General features: G+C 40.1%; 1 protein-coding gene across 6 annotated transcripts; it reads right to left on the reverse strand.

Moving 5' to 3' along the window:
• On the reverse strand, nucleotides 1-27,596 carry LOC129102303 (LIM domain only protein 7-like). Of its 6 annotated transcripts, XM_054612427.1 has the most exons (31): nucleotides 27,483-27,587; nucleotides 27,187-27,265; nucleotides 23,606-23,676; nucleotides 22,937-23,006; nucleotides 21,175-21,281; nucleotides 20,626-20,656; nucleotides 18,063-18,176; nucleotides 17,830-17,977; nucleotides 16,913-17,066; nucleotides 13,987-14,046; nucleotides 13,134-13,302; nucleotides 12,435-12,580; nucleotides 12,026-12,209; nucleotides 11,706-11,903; nucleotides 11,271-11,549; nucleotides 9,834-10,157; nucleotides 8,633-8,747; nucleotides 7,727-7,888; nucleotides 7,426-7,601; nucleotides 7,258-7,321; nucleotides 7,072-7,131; nucleotides 5,748-5,773; nucleotides 5,507-5,614; nucleotides 5,306-5,395; nucleotides 4,008-4,192; nucleotides 3,703-3,747; nucleotides 3,329-3,381; nucleotides 3,068-3,239; nucleotides 2,748-2,933; nucleotides 886-988; nucleotides 1-664 (listed from the first exon to the last, which is right to left on the reverse strand). In XM_054612427.1, exons 2-31 carry the CDS (start codon nucleotides 27,253-27,255, stop codon nucleotides 611-613), a joined length of 3,723 nt encoding a protein of 1,240 aa, XP_054468402.1. In that variant the 5' UTR covers nucleotides 27,256-27,265; nucleotides 27,483-27,587; the 3' UTR covers nucleotides 1-610. The 6 variants fall into 6 exon arrangements, with proteins under 6 accessions (XP_054468402.1, XP_054468366.1, XP_054468356.1 ...); XM_054612391.1 differs by having other exon boundaries at nucleotides 11,271-11,903; nucleotides 27,507-27,596; XM_054612381.1 differs by having other exon boundaries at nucleotides 11,271-11,903.
• Nucleotides 27,597-27,823: the final 227 nt, after the last annotated feature.

Raw genomic sequence — 27,823 nt, forward strand, 5'->3', positions numbered from 1 at the left:
TATGTTCAGTCTACTTTATTTACAAAAACATTTCAGTTAAGATTCCCACTTTCACATGAGAAATACATAGTTATTTAAACTGTACCACTGATTTACCCCAAAGTGCACTTGGTGAGATTACAATAGAACAGAAAGTGCTTAAATACAATTCATGGCTTACATTAACCATTCATGGCTTACATTAACCATTCATGGCTTACATTAACAAGGAAATATTCTTTATTGTACTACTGGACAGATATAGGATATAACAAGGAAATGAAAAAAATAGCAAAACTAACATTAAAATAAAAGCATTAAGCAAAACACTTATAATTCCAATAATTGCTTTATTTAATATATTAAAACTACATTTCCTTGGAAACAAGTTAGCAGAAAAAAGAACATAGACTAATTACCAAATTAACCCTACTTGATTAAAACAGCCATTAAATGTCTACTTTGTATGTGGATCCTCAGATTGTCAACATTTTATATATCACATCAGAAAACGTTATGGTTTTACCAGCAGAGACTGTTGTAGACAAAAGGCATGGCTTGGCTGTGTGGACGATGTCTCCACTGTGTTTAAATAGTTTTATCCAACAGGAGTTCCCAGTGATGTGTATGCTTACTCTGCGATCTGGAGTACAACATGTTGGTCACATGGAGGGGACACCAGCGGCTAAAATGTTAATAAGCTTTATTAATAATACAGTTTCATTTTTACTTGATAAGCAATTCAATTCAAGTTTCCCCAGACAGCTGTTAAGCGCAGTCAAAGTACATTTGGTTCAGATTACATGATCAGGATTCATTCCCGTTTGTCATTGCAAGTGAATCGGCCATAAAAGAACAACTGTATTGATTCAGAGAAAAAACAAAACCTTTAAGACCAATACTCACACTTAAGTTGGAAATAGCAGGGCTCACAGTGGAGCTTTCTGTTTCGGATTCGAACCTGGACTCCAGCCCCAGTTCCTCCGAGACGTCGGTGGCAGCCCACACACTGAGAGGAGGAGGGAGAGGTGAGGAAAAAAACAAAACATTGAAGACTGTTTAAGAGAAAGCTGACCTGTAACGTGGGCATTTTGTGTCCAAATCATTTCACCAGATTGTCTGCCACCCAAGCACCGAACAACTAAGCTCTGTTTCCACATACAAACACTTAGTATATTAATATTCTATGGGTGTTATGTGCGTCTCTAGCTTATATGGAGCGGAGAGTTGTCATGACTTTTACATCTACATGCTAATGAGCGTGGGTCGACTAAATGCGGCTGTAGCTCTGCCCGAGATTTTCACAATAAGCATCTACTAGCACAACAGGACAGCAGGCTGGCTTCTCCCACTAAACCAACTACATGCAAAAAACTAAGAGACAGAGAGACTAAAAGCACACAGAACTACGACACCAGACACGACCACCAGGCCGGATACCTTACACAGTAAAGGAAACACACTGGTTAGGAAAGATGGAAGTATAGAGAGGTGTCAGATATGCTCCTGCTAGCAGATGCCTATTGAAGTGATTGGATTGTAACTAAAGATACGACATTCCTGCTGACCTTGCTTAAGGTGCGGTCACATTAGTCTTCAGTCTAATTCATTTTTCGCACGATAAGAAAGCGTGTGATGTCACGGTTCTGACGCAAGTGATTCATCTTGGTCAAATTCATAGTAGGTGTAAGCAGTCTGTAGTCAAGTTTCAATCCAAATGTAGCACACATTTTTAATGGTTTCAAAAGAATCAGCATGAGAAAATGCGAATGAATGTGTTTTTCTATTCACTACTGTTAAGTGAATATTAGGAGTTGGGTGTATTGACAGCTGGCGCCAGCAACTTTAGACAGCACCAACCTGTCACTCAACTTGACTAACTTTAAGCTTTAATATAATTTAAACGGGTCAGTTAAATATAAATTCATCCCCCGTACAGTTGTCATGAACAGGGAAATTGATCTATGGAGACTTAAATTGTTTTTAGTGGCAGGCTTTAAACATGTTTATTTCTGCTGTAGGGTTGGTTTTCTAACATGGGGGGTCTATGGGGATTGACTCACTTTTGAAGCCACCCTCAAGTGGCCATTTGAGGAAATGCAGCATTTGGAACTTTCCATTTTGCTTCATTTTTCAGCACTAGAGGTTGTTTCTTAGTCTACACCTGTGCCAAAAATGTGCTTTAAAAATAAATGTGTGCCTTGACCTGAATATTTGTTTTGAGTCAAATGCTTTGCACACAGTACGTCATGCTTTATCTGATGTTCCATTGCACTGTTTACACTTTGCTGAGGCGAAAAAGTCTGTATTGATAACTACACAATTTGCCAACTTTTCTGCTATATTTGGACTTTTTTAATATTTCAGTTGCTTCCACTCAGGTATTTTTATCCACAAAGTGAAAATGTGCATAACAGGTGGAAGGAGACAATGTGTTTTTTATTGACATAGTGAAGTACTATGTTAAGGGGATGTCACACTACATCAATGAGGGACTACGTGATTATTTACAAAGCTTGGAACTACTGTGACTGCACCTTAACCTGGTCATGACCTCTCACCTGGAAACAGGCGAGGTGGAAGCAGAGACTAAGGGCCTCTATGACCATGGCTGCCCCACTACCCAGGACACGCCCACACACACAGCAAGTCCTCCTGCCACTGACCATCCTGGGGCAGCACATGTTAACAATGTAAGGCCAAAATGAATGATAACATACAGAAAATAAACGAGAGAGAAAAGCTTTATGTTCAAATGAACTGCGTACCCGCCATGATGAGAGGAATCTAATGCATTTCTCTGGGATAATATTGCGCTTGTGCTGTAGCGGGAGTAGGAGTTCCTACTTGGAGCCCCGTAACCTGCAGCAGCAGAGTGTGGACGAGGGTAACTGAATGTAGTGGTCGAGAGGGGGAACTGACGCAAAGTTTCCAGGTCGTCCAGAGACTCATACCTGCAGAGAAGACCTCACAGTTCAGAAAAACGGTAGTAAAGAGGGTACAGGGAAAAGACTGTGGAAATGTCATAACCGAAAGTTCTGAAACAACAGCTGCCTAAAAAGGTGCAGTGGAGTCCCAATACACCCACCTCTTCATAGGAACCCCAACATAGATTGGCTCCTTGTAAAAGCTGCTGCTGCGCTGGCGTATCCAGCTGCTGTCGGTCAGAAGCTGAGTCCTTTTCTTCATCTCCTCCAATATCTGCTGCCTGTCTTTCTCAGAGTTAGACCCAGACTGTCCTTTTCTTTTACTCTCATCACCTAAACCAAGCAAAGTGTTGGTGGGTTAGCACAGTAATGTTCATTACCAGAACCAATGGGGAAAATATTGACAGAGATGGTAGGCAAACCTCTTGCCGGTTTGTGGGGGCCGGCTAATGCTGGGGTAGACAAGGACTTAGCCCTATGGGAGAAAAAAAAGACATTATTCTACACACAATTCCTTTTTATTTGTTTTTAAAAAAAATTGGACTTTCAGCCTTAGCACCAAGCTGGTTGCGTGCTGATGTTAGTTTCCAGCCAGTTTATCCCCTCACAAGAGGTAAAAGGTATTTCTGAATAATACCCACTTAACAAAAATGAACAATCACCTTGTGTGATATTAATTATCTTGGAGAGAACAATCCTGTGCTACGTTTGCAGACAACCAGACAGATATGCTACACAAGGACAATTATGCCCAAGGCTAAATATTAAGAACTATTACATGATAATTAGTCCTGACCTGTGTGCAGGAGACAGCTGAGCAAAACCACAGGAGTCCTCAGCCCTGAGGTACAGCATGAGAAGCATTAAGACCCAGCAAGAGCAGAAGGAAGCGCAGCAGATTCAACAACCACAGTAATGTAGAAGAGATCACCACAAAGTCAGGGGGGAAAAAAAAAACCAAGTCATGTCAAAGAATTTCTAAATAAAAATGATCAAACTTTCATTCAATAGTCAGCACAATAATTGCACACACATAACAATGTTACACTCAGACAGGATGGAAAAGAGCAGACAATATTGGGGAGAAAAAAATTGATTTACCAGGCTTGTTCAGAATTCTTGTCATGCTGCTCTCCGTGTGCATTACTTTGAGGTTTCGATCCTGCTTCTTTCAGCTCATCTTGGTCGGGGCTCCGCTCTTCTTCTCTGTTTTTGTTTGTCAATCCATTCACATAGGGCTGGGTGCAGGCAGGGCTCTCACCGTTATCGGTCGTTTCAAAGGTGATCTGTTTCAAAATACATGAAAAGAAAGACAAGAAAAGAAATGGCACTCTAAAGCACTGATATTTAATGTGTTCCAAAAATAAAAAGGAATTGAAAGGAAAGCAGAAGCCAGAAAACATGTAATAAGAAGTAAAGATGAGGTTTAACAGGTTGTACTTGTTACTGTCAGCCTGCACATTAGAGCTGCTGATTTAAACCAACTCTTACTTTAACCAGTCTAACAATGTTGAGGGAAACATGAAATCTTTGGATCTTGATTATGCTGCATTCACATGGAATCAGGTATCTAGGCAGACGGACAACACTTTCTGGACAGCGTGGGGAAAAACGCATATGTAATTGTTCTAGTTATGCTTTAAATGCAGCTTTCTCCTAACCCTCTGAGACTTCCGACATCTGGAAGGGATGATTTATGCTCCAAAGTTCGGCACTGAGGGAAAAGGGGCATGGCAATTTTTCAGAGGGGTCCCTTGACCTCTCACCTTAAAGATATCTGATTGAAAATTAAAATGTCCACATATTGGTCTCTCTAAACAGTCTCGGAATAACATAAATATGATTTAATCAGCCCAGTTGTATTCATGTGTGACGATCTTAGTCCCCATAGTAGCCATTTCACATAGTGAGACCATTTTCTGGAACTTGACGCAGCTGCATAAAATTACCTGTAGTGACCTTTGCGATAATCACAGCCTTGTGAAACTTTACAACCACAAAGTAGAGACCCAAGGCTTTTATTGGAGGTATTCCTAGGTATAATGACAATAAAGTTTTTTTTGACTGCAATGCAGTATAACTATCATTGCCAGGTTTTTTTCCTGACTGTCTCACATTATTTTACTTTCCTGCTCTCCACTAAAGTGATATCCCGTGTGCCGTCTACAGTCTGTCTGCAGCACTAGAATACAGTTTTGTTATGTTGGTAAAGAATATGTTCTGTAAGTAGTACTGTCCATCAGGGGCCACAGTCTTGATGCACATACTTTTAAACTTGTAACTTTTTCTATGGCAACTTTATAGATGAAAATTTGATGAAAATACATTTTATGATAACTCAGTTATAATTAAAAATGTTTTGCAGGTTGGAAAAGGCTCAGAGGACCACTCAACATTACCCCTGACTTCCTGCATAACTGCCCCTTTGCATCTTGTTGTGCCCTCCGCCACTCTGATTCAAGCCTCTCCTGATCCCGCTGATATTGTTCCTGAAAAAACAAGCAGGCACATATTTGCATGTTGCTTTAAATTTAAGATGATTAAGGTTATAAAAGAGTGTGCTGCGTAGTTCTGTTTGAAAAAAAAGAGAAAGTCTTCACCTGTAGGAGGCGCTCCTGCTCTTCCTGCCACTTCTCCTGACGCCTCCGATCCTCCTCCCGGTCCCACGACCAGCTGGAGGAGGAGGGGCTGAGGGATGGCACCTGGAGCTGGTGATGAACAAACATACTGTGGGCCCGAACACGATCACAGTGCCACGCACAAACTCTTTCAACACACATGCATAACTTATGTTTGAACAGGCATGCAAACATCCTTTGATCAAGTGGTGTGGTGACTTACATCAGATATTGCAGATTCTGAGCCTCCTGTGTGGGGAATTAACAGGTCAGAAGAGAGAACAGGATACAGTATCTCCTACAGATGATCAAGTTAAAAGCCATAAAGTCCACAAACACACACAACACAAAGGCTGGGGAAACATTAGAAAATGGAGAATATAAAGCATTTTTAAAATGTACTGGATCACATGTTGGATTATCTATTGTATATTTAGTCTCTCTGTGCGTCTTCGCCTGGTGTCTCTCTCTCTCTATATACATCTATATCTATTTAGATATAGATATATATATAAAAACTTTGTTTATCACGCTGACCTCATAAAATGTTTTGCGGCATCCTCCTACGTGGCACAAAATCTTTGGCTGTAGCCAGAAACAGTATCAACATGAACTGTAAAGATTGCATTGACTCCAGAGCTGGAGGTTAGCAGGCCACTTTAAAGTAAACAAGAGTTAGGTGTACAGCCCTGCTAGATGCTTTAGTGGCTGCAAAACAATGTTCCAAAATACAAACCCGTTGGACAAAATGAACAAAAGCGTTTTTTTCCCTGCAGGACTGGCTTAAATATTTGGTAATTAAATACCAACATGCTGCTAACGCATCCCCAGCCTTTAGATACTGCACACAACTACTGAAAAAGCAAAAGCTGAGCAAAGATTTAAGCATGCCATAGTAAATAAAAATAAAGGATTCACACACACTGCATGGCAACACAAATCTGCTTTGTTCATATGTTGGTGTTCCACAACAGCTAGCATGTTGCTCCGAGTACACCACACACATTACAGGGCAAACATTTACCACACAAGTAAACCCACGAGCTGAATCCTGCCGAGCCTGAAGAGAGAAGCCATTGTAGTAGGACACACATCAAATTCATTAACAACCACAAAGGACAGCCTTACAAATCAGTCATTGTGCAGAAGACCGAGCAGTAAATGAAGCATCTACTTCACACCATATATGGTATATAATAGACATGATCGGTGCTGTCAGCTCTGTGATTGCTAGGTAAAGTTGTGCCAAGCTGAGCAGCGTTATTTGCAAAAAGCAATTAATACTAAGAAATATGATGAATGTTTATTTATAGTAAAGCTATATATTTTGTTAGCTTAGGGTGCTTTGATTAAAACATTAAAAGTACTAGACTATTATTATGGTGGTGCTAAAGTAAAAACCCATCTAATCACTGTGCATCTTATGATTCGTTTTAATCAGAAGCTCCCTTCTTAAAGACTTTAAATAGATACTATAAATTAACCTAGCAAAGCACCAGCCAGCAAAGCTGCTACACAAGGAGTCCAACTGCAAACTGGAATTTTACCTTTCTGTTTGAAAAAGTCTGCCCTCCTTTTCTGATTTTTGCTACTAATGTTATTATTATCTATATGAAGAGGAAGGACATGTTAGATCAATTCATACCATTTACAAAGAGATAACATTTAAAAAAAAATAAAAAAATATGTCTGTCATGTGTTACTGCCATTGCAGACATTATTCTTGTTATTACCTTTACTTCTTGTAGTCCCCTGGTTGTCAGCGAGCTCGCCATGCATGACTTTACCTTGTAAAACCTGGGCAGGTGAAAGAACGTCAAGGTTCACCCGATGAGCACCACTTATTAAGCTGCACTGTCAGAAGTTTATGCATCCTTTTTGAACTACTAAACATTGCTCACATTGTCTGTCTGCCCATTCAATTTGGACACTTTCCTGCCTGGGGTTCCTGTAGAGGCACCGCTGTTGGCATGGTGATTGGAACTACCTATCAGAACGGGCGCGTCGGCAGTCAGATTGAGGGTCATCCTGCTCTGGCCTGGCTGGTTATGATGACTCCCTTCACTAGTGCTCCAATCTAATGAGAACAACCAGCCATCAAAACTAAGGCCTCACTGTTTGTGACCTTGTCAGAGGTTAAATCAGCACAAAATGATCAAGGTGGGAAAAGACAAGACTGTCTTCTTTGGCTCATTATATTACCCTTGTTGCCATAGCGCCGAATGTCCATGGTCAGATTGCCGGTTTGCAGGGAAGATGTCATTTTATCCTTCCACTGGTTGTAGTTCATGTGTGCCACCGCAACCCCATTAACAGCCACAATCTCATCGCCCGCACACAGCTGGCAAAGCTCTGCTGGGCTGCCTGAGGAGGGAGGGACATGTGTCAGGGATATGAAGAAAGATGAGGACAGCAGAACCAAAATACCAGCTTCAGAAATGATTTGTTTAGCACCAAATGAGCTGCAATATTGAGGACAAGGTTGCTGTGCCAAGTTGAAAAGTAGGCCAGTAACCCGCAGAGAGTAAGTGACACCTCTCTCACTTGTAATTAAATATTTATGGTTGATTTTTAAAATCACTGGCTATAGTTTGTAGTTTTATGCATGTAAAGTAAATGCACAAAAAATAAACATTAACATCACAATGACCCACTGTTCATGTATGCCATAAATTTAAATATATAGACTTCTTGCTTTTTTGGCATTAAAGAAATAAAAAAAAAAAAAATAAAAAGAGTCTTGATGCTCTTTTCCAGGCACATGAGAAGCTGCTCGTCTTAGCTCTCAACAAACTGCCTCAGACACATCATTTTTGTGCTTCAATAGTGACAATTTGTCTGTGCTCTATCTGCTCTGAAATCAGTTAGAGTCTTAAATTACTGTTCTTTTTGCAAGTGCAGGATGTTAGAACAAATGTCCTCTTGGGTAAGCAAAAAACTTGAGAGCACAATGTAGCACTGCCACTACCTTAACAAAAATGTCTTGTTTTACAATACTAGGTATAAAGACTCTAAAGACTCTAGATTGCTTTCTCAGACCAACCGTAAATGTGATGTCAGTGAGCCATAATTTCAGCAATCCACAGATAAATATAGCAAAAGTCTTACCAGGTTGAATGTCTTTGACTCTCGCCCCTTTGGAGTCCCAATGAGTCTGGAAACCAAAGTCTGGTCTACTGTTGGGTTTAAGAGTAAGGCTCACTCTCATGTCACTGTGATCCACCTGAAACACACACACATACACAAACTTAAAGGTGACACCCTGTGATCCAATGTCCCGTGCTTCCTGGTGGAAACTAGATCCTTATAGTAAGAAATACACACCAAGGGACCAGTTTATTTTGTGCAATATAGCGAAATCATCACAGCAGCCCTCCAACCAATGCCGTTTTTGTGAAGTTTATAATGTTCAGCTTTTGTTTTGTTGTCAGAGATGCAGATTCATTGCTACGTTAACGTTTGTGCTGGTTCATCATTATATTTTGAAAGGGGTTTCTTCATCCCTCATTTATTAGATAGGGAGGGCAGAATATTAAACCACCTCAAGCATGTCGTCATTATTAGCTTTAAGCATTTCAGGGCTTTTATTGTTAAACGGGCCTGCACACCCACACACACACACGTTTTCACTTACTCTGCTGATTAGAGGCCGACTCACCTGTGTGGGTGAAGGAAGACACTAAGAATATAAAATGTTGTTTCCATGTCTATTTATCACATTGTTTCCAAGTTTGACTTGCTATTCCAAACATATTAATGTTTTGTGTCTGAGCTCCAATCTGCTAATTACATAAAGAGTAAGACTAAAATTAAATTTGAATTGAATCACTAATTACAAAATGTTGATTATTAATAGCGCTTTCTCTTCTGCATGCCTCTGACCATGAAATCTAAGGCAGTGGAAACAATAAGTCACGTTCATTTATTTGCCTAAACGTCTTTACAATTGGTTGTTTATTAAATTACAATTAAATATCAGCAGATATTGATTAGGGCCTGATCACTGCCTCCAAGTAAAAAAACGCTCAAAACTACTTGGTAAAGTCATTTTTTTCCATCCATTTGCCTGTGTTCTTCTTATACAACTTTGGCACATTTAGTTTCTTTTGATCAACAGGCACAGTCACTGACCGATGAATTAAATTGATTTGATAATCCCGGATTATAAAAGAGTACAGTTTGCTAAAAATCAATTAAATTGTTGAATTGAACACGTGATTGATGATTGTTCATCAATCACATGTTTCACCAAGTTGCATCAATATATACACAGCACAAATTCTGTATGCTGTAAAATTATCTAGCATACCTTTGGGAGGTCAATGCTTGGATGAGATGGGAGGGTCGAGCCTTTGTTGTGACTGTTCTGCAGGTTTGATTGCGGTCGCAGCACTAGCTTGGTTTGGGTGTAGGGCTGATAGTTGTAGCCATTGGTCCGGCTGGAGAGAGTGGCACCTTTCACCTCCTCTGTGTCATTCTGCTTCGCCTGGTTAGCTTCCTTCTGTCTGATTGAAGCCTGGTGCTGACCTTTCAGATGGGCGGTTGCGGTCTGCCTTTTGAGTGAAGATTTGTTGGATGGAGAAAAAGATTCTTCTTTCTCATTTTTCAAAAGCCGACCCTCGTTGTTGTCAACCTGGAGATTACCAACAACAAAATGTGCTCACAAGGACAGTACAGATGCATTTGATTGTGACAATTTAGCATTCGACATCTGACTGCGCTGATGTAAGACAGCTGGTACTGAATGTGTTCAACCAAACAGCCTTATGTGAAAATAGAAATGTGGAATCTTGTAGCGAGTTGACACCGTTCACAATGGTGCAGCAGCGTTTCTATTATTAATGAGGAGGGCGATCCAAGAAAACAAAGGAGACACACACACACACACACACCCACCCCACCCCCTTGGCTGACTAAACTAAAGTCCCTATGCACCCTCCTGAGCACTAACCTTCCATCAAGTTATAACCATCCAGACTGTAAAATAAAATCGGCATTTGGCAGGTTCTTCTGGTTTAAAATCATTGAGAAACTTTTTTCAATTTTCACAAAGAGAGACAAACACCCATCTTTAATATGGTGCTCGGACTGGGATAATCACAATCACCAGCATTTTGAGAATCTCTTGATTTCCAAATTAGACACATTTCAGGATGTGAAGCCTGAGTGAATTGTGTGGATGGACTGTTGAGAAGTGACAGTGTTGGTAAGAAAAATACAGGTTTGTTCCAGGTTTATCTGAAGGTGATAAAGGAGGAGGATGGTAAGACAAAAAAAAACCAAACAATGGTTAACCGTACTGATTAAATGTTTTATGAGACCAACAGAGAGATATACTGTTAAATCTATTAAAAAACACATCAATAAGCCACACTGCTGCACCAGGTGACATGTTCCTTGTTAATGATGACCATGGGAGTTGTAGTTTATCCCACTTACACTGTCCTGCTGACTTAAATACTACTTAGAGCAAAAATGTGCTTTAATCCATAGCTGAAACCAGTCCCAGACCAAAGCACTAATAACATCCATTTGAGTAATGTTTGATTAAAAGTACAGTGCCCCGCAGTTTTAGGAAATTATTTAGCAATCATAGATAAATAAATAAATAAACACTTTGTATTCTTAAAGCCAGTACAGGAAACACAAAATAAAAAGTCCCACATAATGGTGATTTACTATGTGGAGACTATTTGATTAAACTCTAATACATTCAAAGAGCTACAGTAAAAACCAATGAACTCACGTTGCACAGTCTCGGCAGCGAGGACACCCTGGACTGCTTGGTCCCAAAGGGTCTGGCTGTGATTGCAGAAGAGAGACGAGTTGAGCCCTCGGACCTCCGGTAGCCACGAGGAAGGCTGGCTGAGCCGGACCACGATCCTGCTCTGGACAAGTACTTGTAGACGCCTGCAACCTGCTGGCCTCTGCCTTGCTCCACAGCTGGTTCCCAAGATGTCTTCTGGCTCTCTTCCTGGGACTTGTGGTTCTCGTGGGCCAAGTCCTCCAGAGCACCAACTCCTGCCTGATAAACAGCATCGGGGCCCAAAGTGGGAACACCACAGAATGGAGGTTCCTGGTGACTTGACATGGATTCAGTAGGATCCCTGGTCTTGGTTGATTTTGTGGTCACATTTGGCTGTATAGTTGTAATCAGGGTGGAGATTTGGCTTGTAAAAACCTTTTCTGGTTGTGCCAGTTCTGTTTTGAACTGGAGAGGCGCTGGGCTGCACTGCACTTTGACTTGGGTCTGGGAGCTGAAAGGACAGTCTAGAGAAGGGGTGGTAACTCCTGCTCCGTCTGAAGCCAAGGAGGCGGAGTGGGTCTCCTCTCCAAAGATGTTCCCATCAGAGGCCGGCATGGCTCCAACTGATGATCCCTGAATGATCCAACAAGTCAACATTAGAGAGTTGCAATGTAAAAATAATCATTTTCGCAATAGTTACACTAAAGTCAACACAAGGTCAGGCAGGCACAACACAACAAAAACTCTAAACGTACCGGAGTGTGGGCTGAGTTGTGGGTGCTCAGTGGAGACGTGGGGCTGAAAGGTGCCTCTGTGGCGTAGCTGCGGGCCAGCAGAGCCCGAGTATGTGGACGGAGATCAGAGCTGGATGTCTTTGATGGAGGAGAGGTGGAGTAAGGACGAGGGGCAGCGTAATGCCTGCGTGGTGACTGCTGGTCTCTGGGGATTTTTCATGCGAGGAAAGAGGAGCCGATGTAATAAAAGGAAGCAGAAGAGATGAGGGGGGGGTGGATGTGTGTCATATTACATGAGTTCACTGTGGCATACTGAACAGTTATCAAGCAAGGTCAGCAGCTTTAGATACACACTTTAAATAAATTGTTGGTAGCACGGCGTTTGATGTTTAAACTTAAGATTTACGGTTGCATTTATGCAGCAGTGTACCTCAGCAGTCTGCCCTGTGCTTCTTTCTTCTCAAACTTAATCATGGCCCCATTGGCCATCTGGTTAATGACGTGCTCTCTGTCTTGCGATTTTCTGCGGAGGTCAGACTTGGTGCTCCTGCGACGATTCTTCCACTTTGTCAAGTCCTGAAAAAAAAATTAAAAAAAATGTACAACCCAATAACCCTGTTGCTTGTGTGCATAGAACTACAGTTTAATGTTAAGAATAATTTAAGACTCCAAACTCATTTTCTTCTGACTGATCATACTCTCGAAAAAAGAAATGTTTTTGTTGAGATTAAAAGTTCCTTTTTGACTTTGGTCAGGTTGGTTGACTAAACAATCTCAAATTTAAAAAAAGTGATTTACTCGCATGATAATATTCAGATTTAGTAACGCTAACTCTCACTCCACTCAGTCCTATCACACATCTTCCTCAGCAGATGGCGTAGCTACATTTAACATTAATATTAAACACAGCCATTATCAATGTAAAGAATAAACTTTCAATTTTTAACATCAACATGAAATATAAGTGCTCACAAAAAAGAAATTCCAATAACTATAATTCCATGACAGCTGAGCAAACTTCATCTGCTGAAGAACATGTGAAGCATATCTCACTAACCATTACCCAACGGACCTTGTAGACATTTTATTATGTCAACATCATTTAGGTGTAAGGCTTTCCTAGACTTACATCATGCCACTGAGCTTCACTGTCCTTGGCAGCAACGCTACACTTCCATTTGTTTTCTTGGTTGCACTCCCCTGCCATGTCTGTGTCGTGGTCCAAATCATTGATGGTGTTCCCATCACAAACTTTACGCACAGGGTACACCATCGGGATGTCACTGAGGGATTTGCTCCTGGTTCAGACAGACAAAAAGGCAGGACTACAAATGAATAACTGATATAAAGAGCAAACAAACACTTCAGCAACACCAAGTAGCAGAACAAGCATTATGAATAGCAATATTGCAATGCGGCACACACAAACAGCTACGTTCTGTACGTGCTCTATGTCAGCTCACACACACACACACGCACATGCACACGCACACACACCGCAACAGTATTAACAGCTGCAGAGTGACACATTCTGCATCCAAACAACAGAATCCTTAGCAAAGTGCGAGCAGGAGAGTCGCATGCAAGTCAAGCAACGCAGCAGTATAAATGGCAGCAGATGTTGCTGTCTGGATAACACAACAGCCATGACTTGTAAGAAGTAATAGCACTGCTGTGGGCAACAGAGGGTGTCAGATGACATTCAAATAACTTACAGCAGCATTTAGCAGGTGGCACATCAAAACTCTGACATGATTTCAATGGGAGGAACCAAGACTGTGATTACAAACAATCCTGTAGTTTGTCATAAATTCTACTGTCAGGAAAATTGATAGTGGGAGGTATACCAAGTGCTTCATCTTTATGAAAAGGCAAATTATGTTTGCAGCATAATTTAGGTAGGTGGGTAAACTGAATACAAACAAAAGCACACCCAGATGAAGCAACAACAAAGCAGCGTCGCTCAAAACTGAGGGACTCACCAAATCCAGCCAGGGTTGACCTGAACTGGTCTCTCAGGTCTGACCTGGATTTGATATGCTCTACAGAACCAAAGAAACAGACACGCAGACTGATGAACGCCATTATGTATCTAAATATAAGGCACCGGGTTTGACAAAAGTAACTAACAGCATAGAAACACGTGATGAATGCTGGGAATGACAAGGGGCTAGACTGGACTAAAAACACATTATATAGACAATAGGCATTGTATGGATTACTAGCAGGCAACATTATTTGACAGATTCAACACGTATGCCCTCAGTACCACAGCTTTAATACAAAACCCAACACCAATAAGATCTTGTCAGAAAGAATGTGCAAAAAACACAACATATTTTAGTTTATTGATCCACTCAGTTTATCCACACAAAAGCCATATTCACACAGAAAGTGAACTGGAACACATTTGTGCTGGCACAAAAAGTGTTATAAATAACATGATTCTGTTATGGCTATCAAAGTATGACAAGGCACATGAGTCATCGGTTTAACCATTATGAACTAATGAGTCACTCAGCATGATGCTGTTAAAAAGGCCTCACATCATCAGCACTATAAATAAAAAATTAGAAAAGGTGCCAAAGTAAATGCCAGATATAACACAGTGCAGTAGCTAGGAAAACATTAATCAGTAGCCGTACAAATTCAAAGCAGGTTTAATTTGCCTGATTACTTCATAAAACATCTATTTGATAAACAGGGCAAAATTTGCATATCAAAATGAAGTAGTTTGCTGATGGATTAGAGATTTGCAAATGAAAGAGTAACAGGTGCACTTTTCCATGTTGCTATACAACAGGAATAGAAGAGAACAAGTAGGACAGTGTTAGAGCTCTGTACAGTTCGTATTTGTTCATTAGCTGTGGATTTTTAGGACAGGAGTGATTGTTCAGGCTTGGGGGAAAGCTTCTTAGAGACGGTTTGCTGCTCTCCAGATGTAGCAGAGATGTTTTGCACAGAAGCAGATGTCACGAGCCAGGAAATGAAGTCAAACACTTCCACGGAAGAACCCAGGGCTTTATGGCTACAGTCAAAGAAAAAGAATAGCAGACGCATGAAATGAGTACAACATCATTAACAACTTAAAAAAAAACAACAACACAGGAATTCTTCTGAGAAGAAATTGGATACCAATTTGAAAGCTGTTGGGTTTGGCAGTTTTAGCTTTTGTCATCTTTCTTGCAAAGTAGTGCTAGCTATTTATATGTGCCTGGCAAACTAGGATTTAGTTTGCTGTTGCAGTTAAGCTGGTTTTAGTAACTTCTATCTAACGTTTTAGACGAACAGCAATCAACATAAGAAATTTGACCACATGCAATCATGTTACAGAGCGAGTTATTTTTGCACCACACAAATTGTTTCATGTTAGATATCACTAAAGGAGTTGCAGTAACCTAGACTCATGCCATGTAATTTGTTCTCCTTTTTTAAAAGTCAATGTGCTTAAGCAAATGCATCTTTTCAAATTAAAAGCAAATAGGCGACAGTAAAAAACTGCAGCTTCAGCTTTGCCTTGTATTAATAATAAAGTATTTGTAAATCTTAAAGCATTAGTGCTTTCACCATCAGAACAATCTTGCTAAATAGAGCAATAAAAATCAGCCAACAGACCTTAAGCCTTGCATTTTACGATACCAGGGTCTTCTCTGGGAGCCCAGGTAGATTGTGCGCACACGAGTCTCCTCTTCGGGTGTCCAATATCGGGGTAAGAAGCGGTCATAGTTGGGGTTATTAGACGTCTGATGAAGGGTCTGCTGCACTCTCCGGAAATACAAGTCATCTAGGACAGGGTCCGCATCAGTATAATCGTCCTCTGAGTCGTCCTCACACTGAGCTCTCAGGAAAAGCTCTTCATCAAAGGCGCACTCGGGAGGACTTGCAGTGTGGTGGGGTTGTAGGGAGAAAGGGGCATCTTCAATGCTGCAGCAAAGAGTGATATATACCCACGTCTATGTTTGTGATGATCACACAGACATCACTTTAGATAAAATGGTTACACCGAGTATCACAGAAATTATCTCTGAGCTGCTCCAAAATGTTAAAAGGTAGACGTGTGGCTTATGGTTAATGCATGGAAGCAAATTTACAGTTTTTTTGCAGAGAAGGTTAGGGTCCAAGCAGTGGAGTGGCAGGTAGTGTGGTTGAGAAATAGAGCGAAGTCGAGCACCGAAAACCGATGGCCTGCAACATCAAATATTGTATATTGTCATCAACTTATATTGTGTTGAATTGTCATTTGTTGAGCGAGACTTTAGTTTAAAACAGATAACTACATACACTGACAACATCAAAGCTCAAAAATACTCCTTCGATTCATAACAGAAATCGCATAACAACTTCCTAGCCCAAATTTCACCCACCTAAATAAAGTACTTAAAAAAACAAAAATGTATCATATTGTTAACTAGAATGTGGACTTGCTGCTGCAAACACACATCACTCAGTCTACACTGACGAAGTAGTTCGGATGTAATTCTAGCAAGAAAGACATAACAGTACAAGGTATAAATACCATATGAAGATAATTACCACCTGTGTAAAAGTGATCGAGTCTACTTGTCAATGTTCATAAATGCACGTCTCTTCACTGATTTGGGCTTTGTTAGTATACGTTATTATAAGAAAGCAGATCAGTGCTTAACTGATTTGACAACTTTTACATTTGTTACATAAATGAGTTTCAACTAAGCATGTCGTTATACTATTGATAGATATTATTGAACCCATTTCTCTCATCAATTCATAAAAACCTCCCCCAAAAAAACATAAATTAACTTTAAAATCCACTGTGCAATTAAATGTTAAATACAAATATCTCAATTTTAATCAGCTTCCTTAAGCAGCTATGGATAAGGGAGTTAGTGGCAGTCAGTGAACTCTCAGTAGTGGACACATTTGCAGTACCTGGCAAGTGGACTAGTGCAGCCCCGTCCATTCTCCTCCTGTCCTTGTTTTCTCCGTAGGAGTGGCGTTGGGATATAACCTTTATTTTGTTGGGTTGAGGGCCGTGTTGTCTCCATCTTGAACACCTGCTCAGCTTCAGCGTCACTTCCACAACCTTGAGGCCGCAAAAATGTGTGGAAAATTAGAAAAAGAAAGGATACAAGTCTGGAGAACAACGAAGGGGAACACTAGAAAAAAAAAAGAAAACTGACTAGGCCAAGAGTGTGTCTCAATAACAAAACATAACCACTAAAATAACTTTATAGGGGGACTGAGTCTTTACACAGCTAAGTATTTTGCCCACTCCCATCACACAAACTTGTATCACCACAGTGTGGAACTTGCCACCATCTATCACTGACGTGCACGGAGACCAAACGAAGCAGAGAGAAAACACAAATGACACATTGAGTAAGAAGATCAGAATGTTGTTGGTCCAACAAAAAATGTGTTGATCGAGACTAATAACGTAGTTGCATATGAAACCATCAACTTATTGTAATTCATGAGTTCTGATAAATGCATTTTTTCCTTAGCAGACTGACAGTAGCAGGTAGGTCTTTTCATCGGAATTTTTTTTTTGTGGATTGGACATGATGTCTTAGCCTCTAGCAAAAGTTGCATCAGCAATTTGTTCAGCGAGGATAGCTTGCAAAAACAGAACCCTGAAAACAAACTCTTACTGCATCAAAAAAATAAAAAAGGTTTGAAGCAAAAAGGAAAAAAGGTGTCACTATTGGCCAGTGATTGATTACAAGGGATTTCAGCAAATGATACATTTTGCAGTGACTATCTTCTACAGTGAAACAAAAAAGGGAATAACACTTCATTCAGGGGGTGTGGAGTGCACAAGTCATTGACTAGAATGATAAACATACCTTCACTGTTTGGGCGGAGGGCTCTGGAATCCAGAGAGTCAATAATGTCCACAGAGTGCTGTGTCTTGTAGCTCGGTCTCTTGAGCCGACATTCCCTCTCCGGGTACCAGCACTCTTTCACAAACACATTGCTGCCCTCATCTAGAGCCTGGATTTAAGAAGGCTGAGTTAAAGTCAATAATGATAAATAAAAAGCACGACAACTATGTTAAAAGCCTGGAAGAGCAATTCACCTTGGACAAGGCCAACCCTAACAGCCCTTCGAAGGCCTTGAAGTTCAGCTGAGGGCCACTGTAGAAAGCGTCTAGGTGAGCCTTGCGACCCAACCAGTAGATTGTGATGAGAACCTGAGAAAGGGTAAACAGACTACGTTACGACCACACACAACTTCCGCTTTCCTGCTAAAAAGTGTAGTGTATGAATAGAATATATTTTAGCAGCCTGTTTTATTTCCCCCCCCCACTTATTATACCCCATCTATGGACGGCCAAGGCACAACATTAAATGCCCACCCTGATTTAACTCATCTCCAACTGAACAGCCCAAACCACAGAGATGTAGATGTACAGTTTAGGATCGAGGCCAACATGGAAAAAAACCAAAAAGAAAACAGTTCTCACTATTGTAGTAAGACGATATGATCCGATAAATGGGGTGAAAACGACGATATGAAAACGAAGATGTTGTTAAAAAGTATTAACTGCAGATATTCTCTGTGAACCATGAATGTCTGAGCCATTTTTGTGGCAATTCATCAAGTAGATGTTGAGATATTTCCCAGGATGAGTGAAAACCTGACCGGCTGGTGGTGCAACAGGAAAAGTCAGAGGATCCCACAATCATAAGGATTCATCATCTGGGGACTACGGATGTCTGTACCATATTCTATTGCAATCGATTCCATATTTTTTGGATATTTCAGTCGGGACTAAACTGGTGGACCACTTGATCGTTATTGCCTGCTAAAATGTTTTGCAATTGTGAAGTTTTCCGCAGCATCAGCCACAAGAAATATGGTGAGGGCGAGGCACGTGGCCTTCACAAGGCGCTGTTGACGGTCAGTCAGACACAACACTGACACCATTAATTAAGACAGACAGTAATGGCATTTGAAATTATGGACCTCTTCCCTGGCATTTTGTGTTTTATTATTTGAGCCAGCAAACCGCTTTGGACACAATTCGTTTCTCATTTGCCTTGAGGCGAAGGGTATTATTTGACGGTCAGCATTTCTTCAGGGCAGAGAAGCAGCCTGTGTTGCAAAGGGATCATCACAACATGTCAGAATTTCTCCGTCTGTATCTTAACAAAGTCATCAAAGAGCCGGTCATCAGATTGAAAAAATCCACATAGGGCCTTGAGGGATTTGAGTCACTGAATAAATATTTTATAGCACAGTGCATGTGAGATGAAAAGGATTATGAGTGGTAATAAATACCTCTGTATGGATTCCACATTATGCTTGATTAGTGTCTGTAGCTGCTACCTTACCGGTCCATTGAAAGCATGAATACAGACATTATATCTGAGTTCTAGCCATCACAGTGGTAAAGCAATATAACCAAATAAAGAGTTATTTTCACATTTTCAGCACAAACGATAGAGCCACTGTAATACGCAAGACCAAAAATACATATTTCTGTTGGATATCTACTCCTGTTTGAATCATTGAAGCGAAAATTGGTTTTAGTTTTCCCTCATTTGTAAACCTAAGCATAAACAAGAATTACAGGCTCACGCAAGTCTGACGCACAGAGACAGGATGTGTTTATTCTTTTTTATAGCCTTCCACCTACCTCATGCCAAGCAAATAATTATACTGCACACAACAGGTAGGTTAATCCTTTTTAATGGTGTTATTTGCCAGATCGGATTTTATTTATCATAAATTATTTAGGCACACTTAAATCTCTCATCAAGTCCTGTTAACGTTGGCCCCTAATTCACATCAGTATTCTAGCAGACCCTAAATAACATGACAACTGTAAGAATGAAGAAAACTCAATAACTGTAATGATAAAACAGGCTTATAAAACTCAAAATACAGAAAACAATCCTTACTTAATCTAAATGCTTAGTGTGCAACACTACACGTCCACATTAATCCACATTGCATCACTGCTGTATTTAAGTCATTGAAGCTCAGCTCTCTATTGCAACTTCAATTGTTTATGTATCTGGTTGGAGACCTGCAGGAAAACAGTGGATTTCAATGGATGCAAATTGACCCTAATTGGTTAATTCAAAGAAAAATGCGACACCCATTTCAAAGAAAGAGTGCTCTGACAAACAGCCTCATTACTGGGTCCAAGTTGTCAGCTATTGTGTCATTCAAATGAGGCTTCCCAGATAACCAAACAACACCATAAACTTCAGAACATGTAAAATACCAGCAGTGCACACAAGCGTGTACACATACAGTACTCACATGTCTCACACACACACACACACACACACACACACAAACACACACACTATCTGCACTTGTGATAGACAACTGTATAGATACAGTTTAAGACCTAGTGGTGAAACATAAAACTACACTTTAGCGCAGGCTATCTGAGGTATAATGTGAGATTATAGGGAAAAATACGATGCTGACAACTGAGTATCTCCCATTGGGTAAATTCAGAGGTAGTCTAAGGGGCCCTTTATTAAGTTATTAAGTACAGTGGAGAAAGACTCAATTATCTTTAAGGTTAAAACTAAATGCCCAAGAGAGGGAATCAGGAAAATATGTAAAGATAGAAAAACAATTGAGGAGTATACTAGAGCTGTCATACTGGTCAAACTTACATTTTTGAGTCTTCTGTCGCTTTCATCACGCCTAAAATGAAAAAATGAAAAGATAAATAAGTATCTATACAGAAAAGGGATGCTCTTAATGCAGCAGTTTAAAGTATGACTGCATAATGCTGTTAACAAGGTAGAGAGCTGTTAGGGAGATTAAAAAAAATCTACAGTGTCATCTTATGCCTTCTCATTTGCAACTAATCAGCTACTTATCAGAATGTACAGAGAGGCAGACAGGCTATCAACTTGTACAAAGCAGCAGCTTGTCGTCAGGCACAGTGAATACCTTTAGAAATGCAAAGCAGCTGTGAGACTTGGACTATAAACTTTTTTTCAGCGCATGCATTGCAGTAAAAACCACATCAGTGTTAAATGTGCTCATCACAGCCAATACAGAAAACACTGGAATCAAGCCGTCATACTAGTCAAGTGAGTTGACCTACAGAAGATAAAGGTGTGCATCTCTGTGTCCGGCGTGCGCTGTTGTAGCTTAAGGCAGTTGTACACATTCACTTAACCCGACATGCCACTGCTTCTGTGAGGCCTCTGTACCTGAGTGTTACCCGAGTAGACAGGTCCTGCAGGTCTCCTGGATGAAACAGCTGAGACACGTTCAGTCCCAGTTTCCCACAAGCCTTCAGGAATACAGTCACGTTATCCTGGACATAAAAATAACACAGACAGCTAAATAAGTTCAGGTAGAAAACTGGTGGGGAATCAGAACAGCTTGTCAATGCCGTTTGAATTAATGTCAGGCGAGCTGGCTAAGTGCCACCAACAACCTAACGTGGTTTCATCTGATATCTAGAAGCACAGACAAAAAAATAAAACAATGTTTAAACAATGCCTGTTCTTAAATGCATTATCAATAGGGCTAGAACCACTGTCAATTATTGAATAATCATTTTGAATTAGTCTGCAATAATTCAATTACTTGGTTCATGGAAGGTTGAGTCAAAGCCGCTACTCATTTTAATTTTAATGTTAAAGCTTTCAATAAATGTCATGATGACCTACAGGTTTACTTTTATTATTATTTTCATTGAACGTTCATTTTCATTGACACCAAATTTTGACTGCATTTGATGATTTTTAGGTAGTGACCCTTGGCTGCAATGATAAATATAAGCTGATTTTATTTGCTCTGCCTGTAACATTATGCTCATTTAAAGAGAGGCATTCCCTGTTAGCTTTTTTAAAAACAGCTAGGCTAGCTAAGTCGGCTTTATCATCCATATCATGGTTACCAAGAGACAACACAAGGAAGAAGTAGCCAGAATCTTACCAAAGCAAATATAATTAATATTTAAAAATCATAAAATAAACAACATGATTTATCTTTATAATGTCAGATTCTACTCATTCTAAGAACGCCACTATACAACTTAGAGTATCATCTACTTTATTGTGATCGCAAGTCTACAGCCACTTCTGAAGTATTATAAAGGATTATCTTTAAAAATGATAATGGAGTAATTTTAGGTACACCACAAATGTAAGCCCCCTCATTTAGATCGAGTTAGTCAGATAAAGCTTAGGCAGCCTCTAGTGGCAAAAACACAAACTGTGAGTGCAATATGTCACTTTTTATATAAAAAGTGACATATTGGACTCACAGTTTATGTTTAAGTTCAGAAATGTCAATGAAGGAGTTCAAAGTTCTAAAAACAAAGTTGTTCTGTATATGTTTAAATGGCTGCTTGAGGGTAAACAAGTCAATATATGCACCGTAAGTAATGTCAGCAGTAATGTAAAGTGGCCTGTGTTTACTTTCTAGTTGCTCGTTTAAAAGCGCAAAACCACCAGTGCAGTGCTTTAGGAAGTCAAAGTGACTGCGGATTCTCTGCTTCACCTGCACCTCACACCCACCATCACCACCGTCAGTCCAGCATCCACTGTTGGGCTCGGTCTATTTATTGGCCCCTGATGGGAGGTTGAAATTTTACTTTCATGTCTTCCTCACTTTGCTTTGGGCAGTTTGGGCAATTGAACTTGCCATGGAAAACACAGCCTGAAGCCCAAATATAAACCTGCATTTGCATTTATGCTGTTAAAAAACCCCAAAACAAAACGTTATATATTCAGCAGTTTGGTTGTAGCACTGAAATGCAGTTTCAGGATCTTTCAGACTGTGGCAACACCGTGTCTCAGTGCCTTGAACAGGAAACCACAAAATGTGTCAAAACTTCCTGGCTAGCAGGTGCCTTTTTATTTTCTTATGTACTTGCTTGACACTCAAGGCCGCCTGTACCACGCCACCAAGCTACCGGTTACTTTTACACACACATTAATAACAGTTAAATCTAATACTCACCAGGCCAGCAATGGGAGTAGAAAGTCTGTTTACTCTCTTTATAATGCCAGGTTTCAACCGGTTGATCAAGCTATAAATAAACAAAACAAAAAAATCAGCAAACAGTTTTCGGACATTCAAGTTTGATGCTGCACATATTTAGAAAACATAATATAGTGGTATCGTCAGGGTCCAATTCAACAAAAGAAGCCAAATAGAGTAAGTTAATACAGACATTAGCTTCCAACAAAGATATTTAAAAAAAGAAGTTCAACAAAAACTTCATAAACCAGTTTGATCGTATCTTAGACCAAGAGCTTTAAGCTTACTAGACGTCTGGGCTAACCTGCATGCTCATTGTTCTTTTGCAGCTACAAGCTGATGTGATAAAGTTCAGTGGTTATTTAGAAGAAAGGGGGCTATATCTTACATTCCACAGAAGATGCTAGAAAAATAGAAAGTTGGTGTAGAAAAAAAATAAATTCTTATCTGGTTTTATCTTATCTTATATTACATGTAATTTCATTCTTTGGATATACAGTTTTGTTATGTTTAACTTAAAAGCACCAAGGCCACTTCAGAGTGCAACTATGCTCTCTAACCAGGGTTTCCCTCATTGATTTAGCCTGAATTTAACTCACTGAAAGTAAAATAGGACATCTTAAAAATGGTTTGTGTATCGTTACTCACTCGCAAAGCAGGACTCCATTCTCCAGGGCAGCACGGAAGTCGTTGCAGCCGAACGATTTTCCAGTCACTTCCTAATGTTTTTCATCAATAAATAAAAAACAGCAGTATGATCAGAATCCATCCAATAATAATTGCAGTTATGCTTTGCAACTGTTTTTATGAAACCCTGTTCAAGTAGATGGTCTGTAAATGCAAACAGCATTCACATCAATAGGATTTTATACTAAACATTCACCTCTATTATTTATTAAAAGCCTACTGGTATTGACGCATATGTTGATAGGCATCAAGAAATGTAAGCACAAAAATTAGGAAGATACGGTTGCGGAAAACAATGCCGCCATTTCAGAGTTTGTCCACAAGAGAGCCCAGACCAGCCTATTGTTTTTACCGTAAAACATCCCTCTCAATAAATCATTGAAATTCTTAAAAAATATATTTATATGCAAATATTTGTATTAGCCTTATAAATCCATCCATCCATCCATATGCTTATCCAGTTAATATTTGGAGCCGATCCCAGCTGTCAATGGGCGAAGGCAGGGTACACCCTGGACAGGTCGCCAGCCTATCACAGGGCTGACATATAGAGACAAACAACCACTCACGCTCACATTCACACCTACGGGCAATTTAGAGTCTTCAATTAACCTAACCTGCATGTCTTTGGACTGTGGGAGGAAGCCAAAAAGCTTTAGGAGAACCCGGAGAGAACCCACGCACACAGGAGAACATGCAAACTCCACACAGAAGGTTGTCTGGCCCGGGAATTGAACCCGGGCCCCTCTTGCTGTATCCATCACTGTTATATCTTATACATGCTCCCTAATGACTTCACAAACAGCTTTAGTGTTAACAGTCATAGTAAACACAGTACACAGCAGTACTGAACTGCAGAAAAAAACAAAACAATGGAAGTTAGATTTAAACCCAACACAGTTCGTTAAGTGCAGTGAGGTTGCTACGGTGTTAAAAAGTATTTTAATTAAACTGTTTGGTTCAACTGTTGAAGAATGACTTGCTCCTTGATGCACTTTATACACATAAAGCTGTTCAGTGGCTGTTAGAGAAGAAAAAAAACCCAACTACGGCAAAAATTAGGAAAACAAGTTCCTGGTTGAAGTTAATTAAAGCCATTCTTCAGCCCACAGTGAAAACACTCCCTTGTCCTGTAGTTCTCAACAGTAAAATAAAGTCAAGTAAATTAAGTGAGCTGGATACTGTTAAGATTCAGCTGAAAAACCCTCCATCTACTGCACAAAAGAAAGGCTTTATACATACGAACACAAAATATCTACAGGGCAAAACAGTGGCCTATAATAAAATATATATGGACAAACATTCCCACAAAAAACAACATGTTTTCCATCAAAACACAAACAAATGTTACCTAAATTATTTGACATGGCAAAAGCAAGCAAACGGCAAAGGAGGCTTTGTAATGAGGACATAAAAATGGGGCTATTAAGGTTTAGCTCCATAACTAACAGAGGGCCCCAAAAGGCTATTCTTCTCACTAATTAGTCCCCCCAGGAATCCACAATCACAATTCATTTTGGGTAGAACTGGGCAACGAGCACGGAGCAGAGGCTCCTCAGCGGAATCAGACAAACAAAGCAGTGCCAGGTTAACACAATGAAACACAATCACTTGGTCAAGAGACTGTCTGTTCTACGCCACCAAAACTTTAATTGGTCATTTCATTTAATGGATTTCAACCATATACAAGTGTGACTTGCAAACCTAAAAGTTTTGCTAAAAGAGAGTTTCCCAAAATGCATAAAGATCAAACAAGACAATTATCTCAACTGGGATGAAAGCACAGTCATCATAACTGAATCCAGTTCCAACATGTAGCCTAGAGATCAATGTAACATTTGGAGCGGCAGTGACATGTCGATAGATCTGCGACTATTTTGATAACTGAATAATCATTTTCGAATGTCACGATCATTGGCTAGTTCCAGCTTCTCAAATGTGATGATATGTCACACACGGATAGCTTTGGATTCCAGACTGGAGATCAGATAAAACAGGGCATGAGAAGATGTCAACTTTGGCTCTGAGGAAAATACAATCGGTGGACAAAATTAATAATTGAGCAAATAATTGGCAGATAAATCAATAATTCAAAGAACAGTAAGTTGCAGTCCTATAGGTAAATTAAAGGAAAAATGCACTGGATTTACAGTTCAACATGGATTCCTCTGGTTAGGTAGTTGGCACTGTGGTGATCCTGTTAAACCAGCGACTAAATGGGCCGTTTACATAATGTAGGCCAATCCATTCTTATTGCTTCTCAAGCCCAGTAGGGTTTGAGCAAACAATTACATGCAATTGCTACTGGTACTGTGCTAATGATGAACCATTTCTGGACACTTGAATGCATGGAAGCTTATTATCCTGCAATCTGCTGCGCTGAATATTGGTGCCAACACGTTCCTGATGTTGTTTGGCATGAGGGGAAATTTATGATACCATTTACCATTTCCTTGAAAAGCAGCATGCTTTGCTTCCCTCCTGTCAAACACAAACAAACACACAAACACACAAGCACACACACCTCATCACTGCTCATCCATCCTTTCATCCGCCAGTGCACGGAAATAGGGGTAAAATTGGCATGGGCTGACTGCCAAGAGCTCGCTGGACAGAATTCTCATAATGATCCACTCAGACACGATTGACATTAATGGTCCCATTAAGAGTTGGTCAACATTCAGTGCCCACAGTCTACAAGTTGTATTCATTGGTTGTGATTTAAGGATTACAACTTCAACAGTGTTTTGGTAGCAGCAGCTTGTAACAACCTAGATAATGCATTTCTGTAAAAAAAAAAAAAAAAAAAAAAACCCCTCATTCTCCCCAATGCTTGCATGAAGTAACCTGCCTGCACCACATCGCAGTTGACAAAACACTATCTATTCTTTTTTTTTAATGGTTTATTTGTTAGGGACAGATACAAGATAAGTAGACAAGCAGAACAAAAGCTATCAGATAAAAGTCCCAATGTGTTTATAGAGGATGCTCTTTTGCAAAAACACCCCTCCCTAGAAGAGCTTGTATGACACTAGGAGATTGAAACAGTGACAGGAACGAACAAACCTCACAGTGTAGGGCTTTTCTCTTAAACATTACCTCATTATCTGCCTTGCTTCAAAGTCTTCCGAGGCTCTGTGAGTGCTGCAGTCAAATCATTTGTTATCTGTGCAACCACAGGAGATTCTCACACAGGGCTCACTTTGTCAGGAGGCAAACTCCTACCTGAGGTATACTTCGCCGTTTTAACTCAAGATAAGTCTGTAAATTTAAAGTTTGCGACAGGTGAGTCACAGCCGTTTAAAAACGTAAGCACCAGCTGTTTTTGGGGCAGTTTAAGTCATCATGATACACGAGTGCCTTTTTTTTTATTTATTTTTTTCCTTTTAATTGCTGAAATGTCTGCCACGAGGGGGGGTTTAAGTGACTAGCTGGCAAGATCTCCATGGTTGTTGTTTTTATTTTATTTTTTCCGTATTTATAAAGTGAAGAGGAGCGCAAATACAGAAATAAAAACACAAGATAAAAAGTGAACCGTGTACCTCAATCCAGCGTTGAGCCTCGTTGAACGCGTCTTCACAGCTGAGGCTGGTCTGCTGGCGCCACTCCATCGTTTATCCTCTGATCGAGCAAACGAAAGCACTCAGATGAAAGGGCCACAGGGGTCAGACTCAGTTAAACACCCGTTAATTAAGGAGCCACCAAGCCATGAACCGCAACCGAGCTTATCAAATAAGTTCAATTAATGTCAACAAACATGAGGAAAAATTAATGCAAAGTGTTAATAAATAAAAATTAAAAAATTAAAAAAAAATTAAACAGCTGCTGGTTCAGTCACCTTGCGCTGTGTGTGTCTGCTCACCGTTGGAAGTTCTCCGTTAATTGACACCCAGTTTATCACCGGCCACTCTGCACTTCTGCCACCGACTTTCCATCACTGGCAAAGTCCCGCTGATTGGTTAAAGTGAGGAGGAAGGAATCTCCGCCCACTTTCAAAACTAACAAGCAAAGTTTTTTCATCTGAAGTGAAACCGAGAGGAAGATCTGCAGAGTCCCATCGACCCCTCTGGTGGCCTGCTGGTGAAAGAGACACACTTTTTTTAGTTACTTACTTAGTTGCTGTTACTTTCTTGGCCTTAAAGTTAAATTTGAATGCATTAAAGTTGAACTCATCCTATA

This window comes from Anoplopoma fimbria, chromosome 2, assembly GCF_027596085.1.
Source record: "Anoplopoma fimbria isolate UVic2021 breed Golden Eagle Sablefish chromosome 2, Afim_UVic_2022, whole genome shotgun sequence".
Taxonomy (NCBI): Eukaryota; Metazoa; Chordata; class Actinopteri; order Perciformes; family Anoplopomatidae; genus Anoplopoma; species Anoplopoma fimbria.

Coding starts and splice junctions, on each gene's coding strand:
- LOC129102303 (XM_054612391.1), bottom strand. CDS start 27,255: ATGGAGTGGCGCCAGCAGACCAGCCTCAGCTGTGAAGACGCGTTCAAC. Junction 7,322..7,425: donor TGAATGGGCAGACAGACAAT/GTGAGCAATGTT, acceptor TCACCTGCCCAG/GTTTTACAAGGTAAAGTCAT. Junction 5,615..5,747: donor CAGAATCTGCAATATCTGAT/GTAAGTCACCAC, acceptor GTTCATCACCAG/CTCCAGGTGCCATCCCTCAG.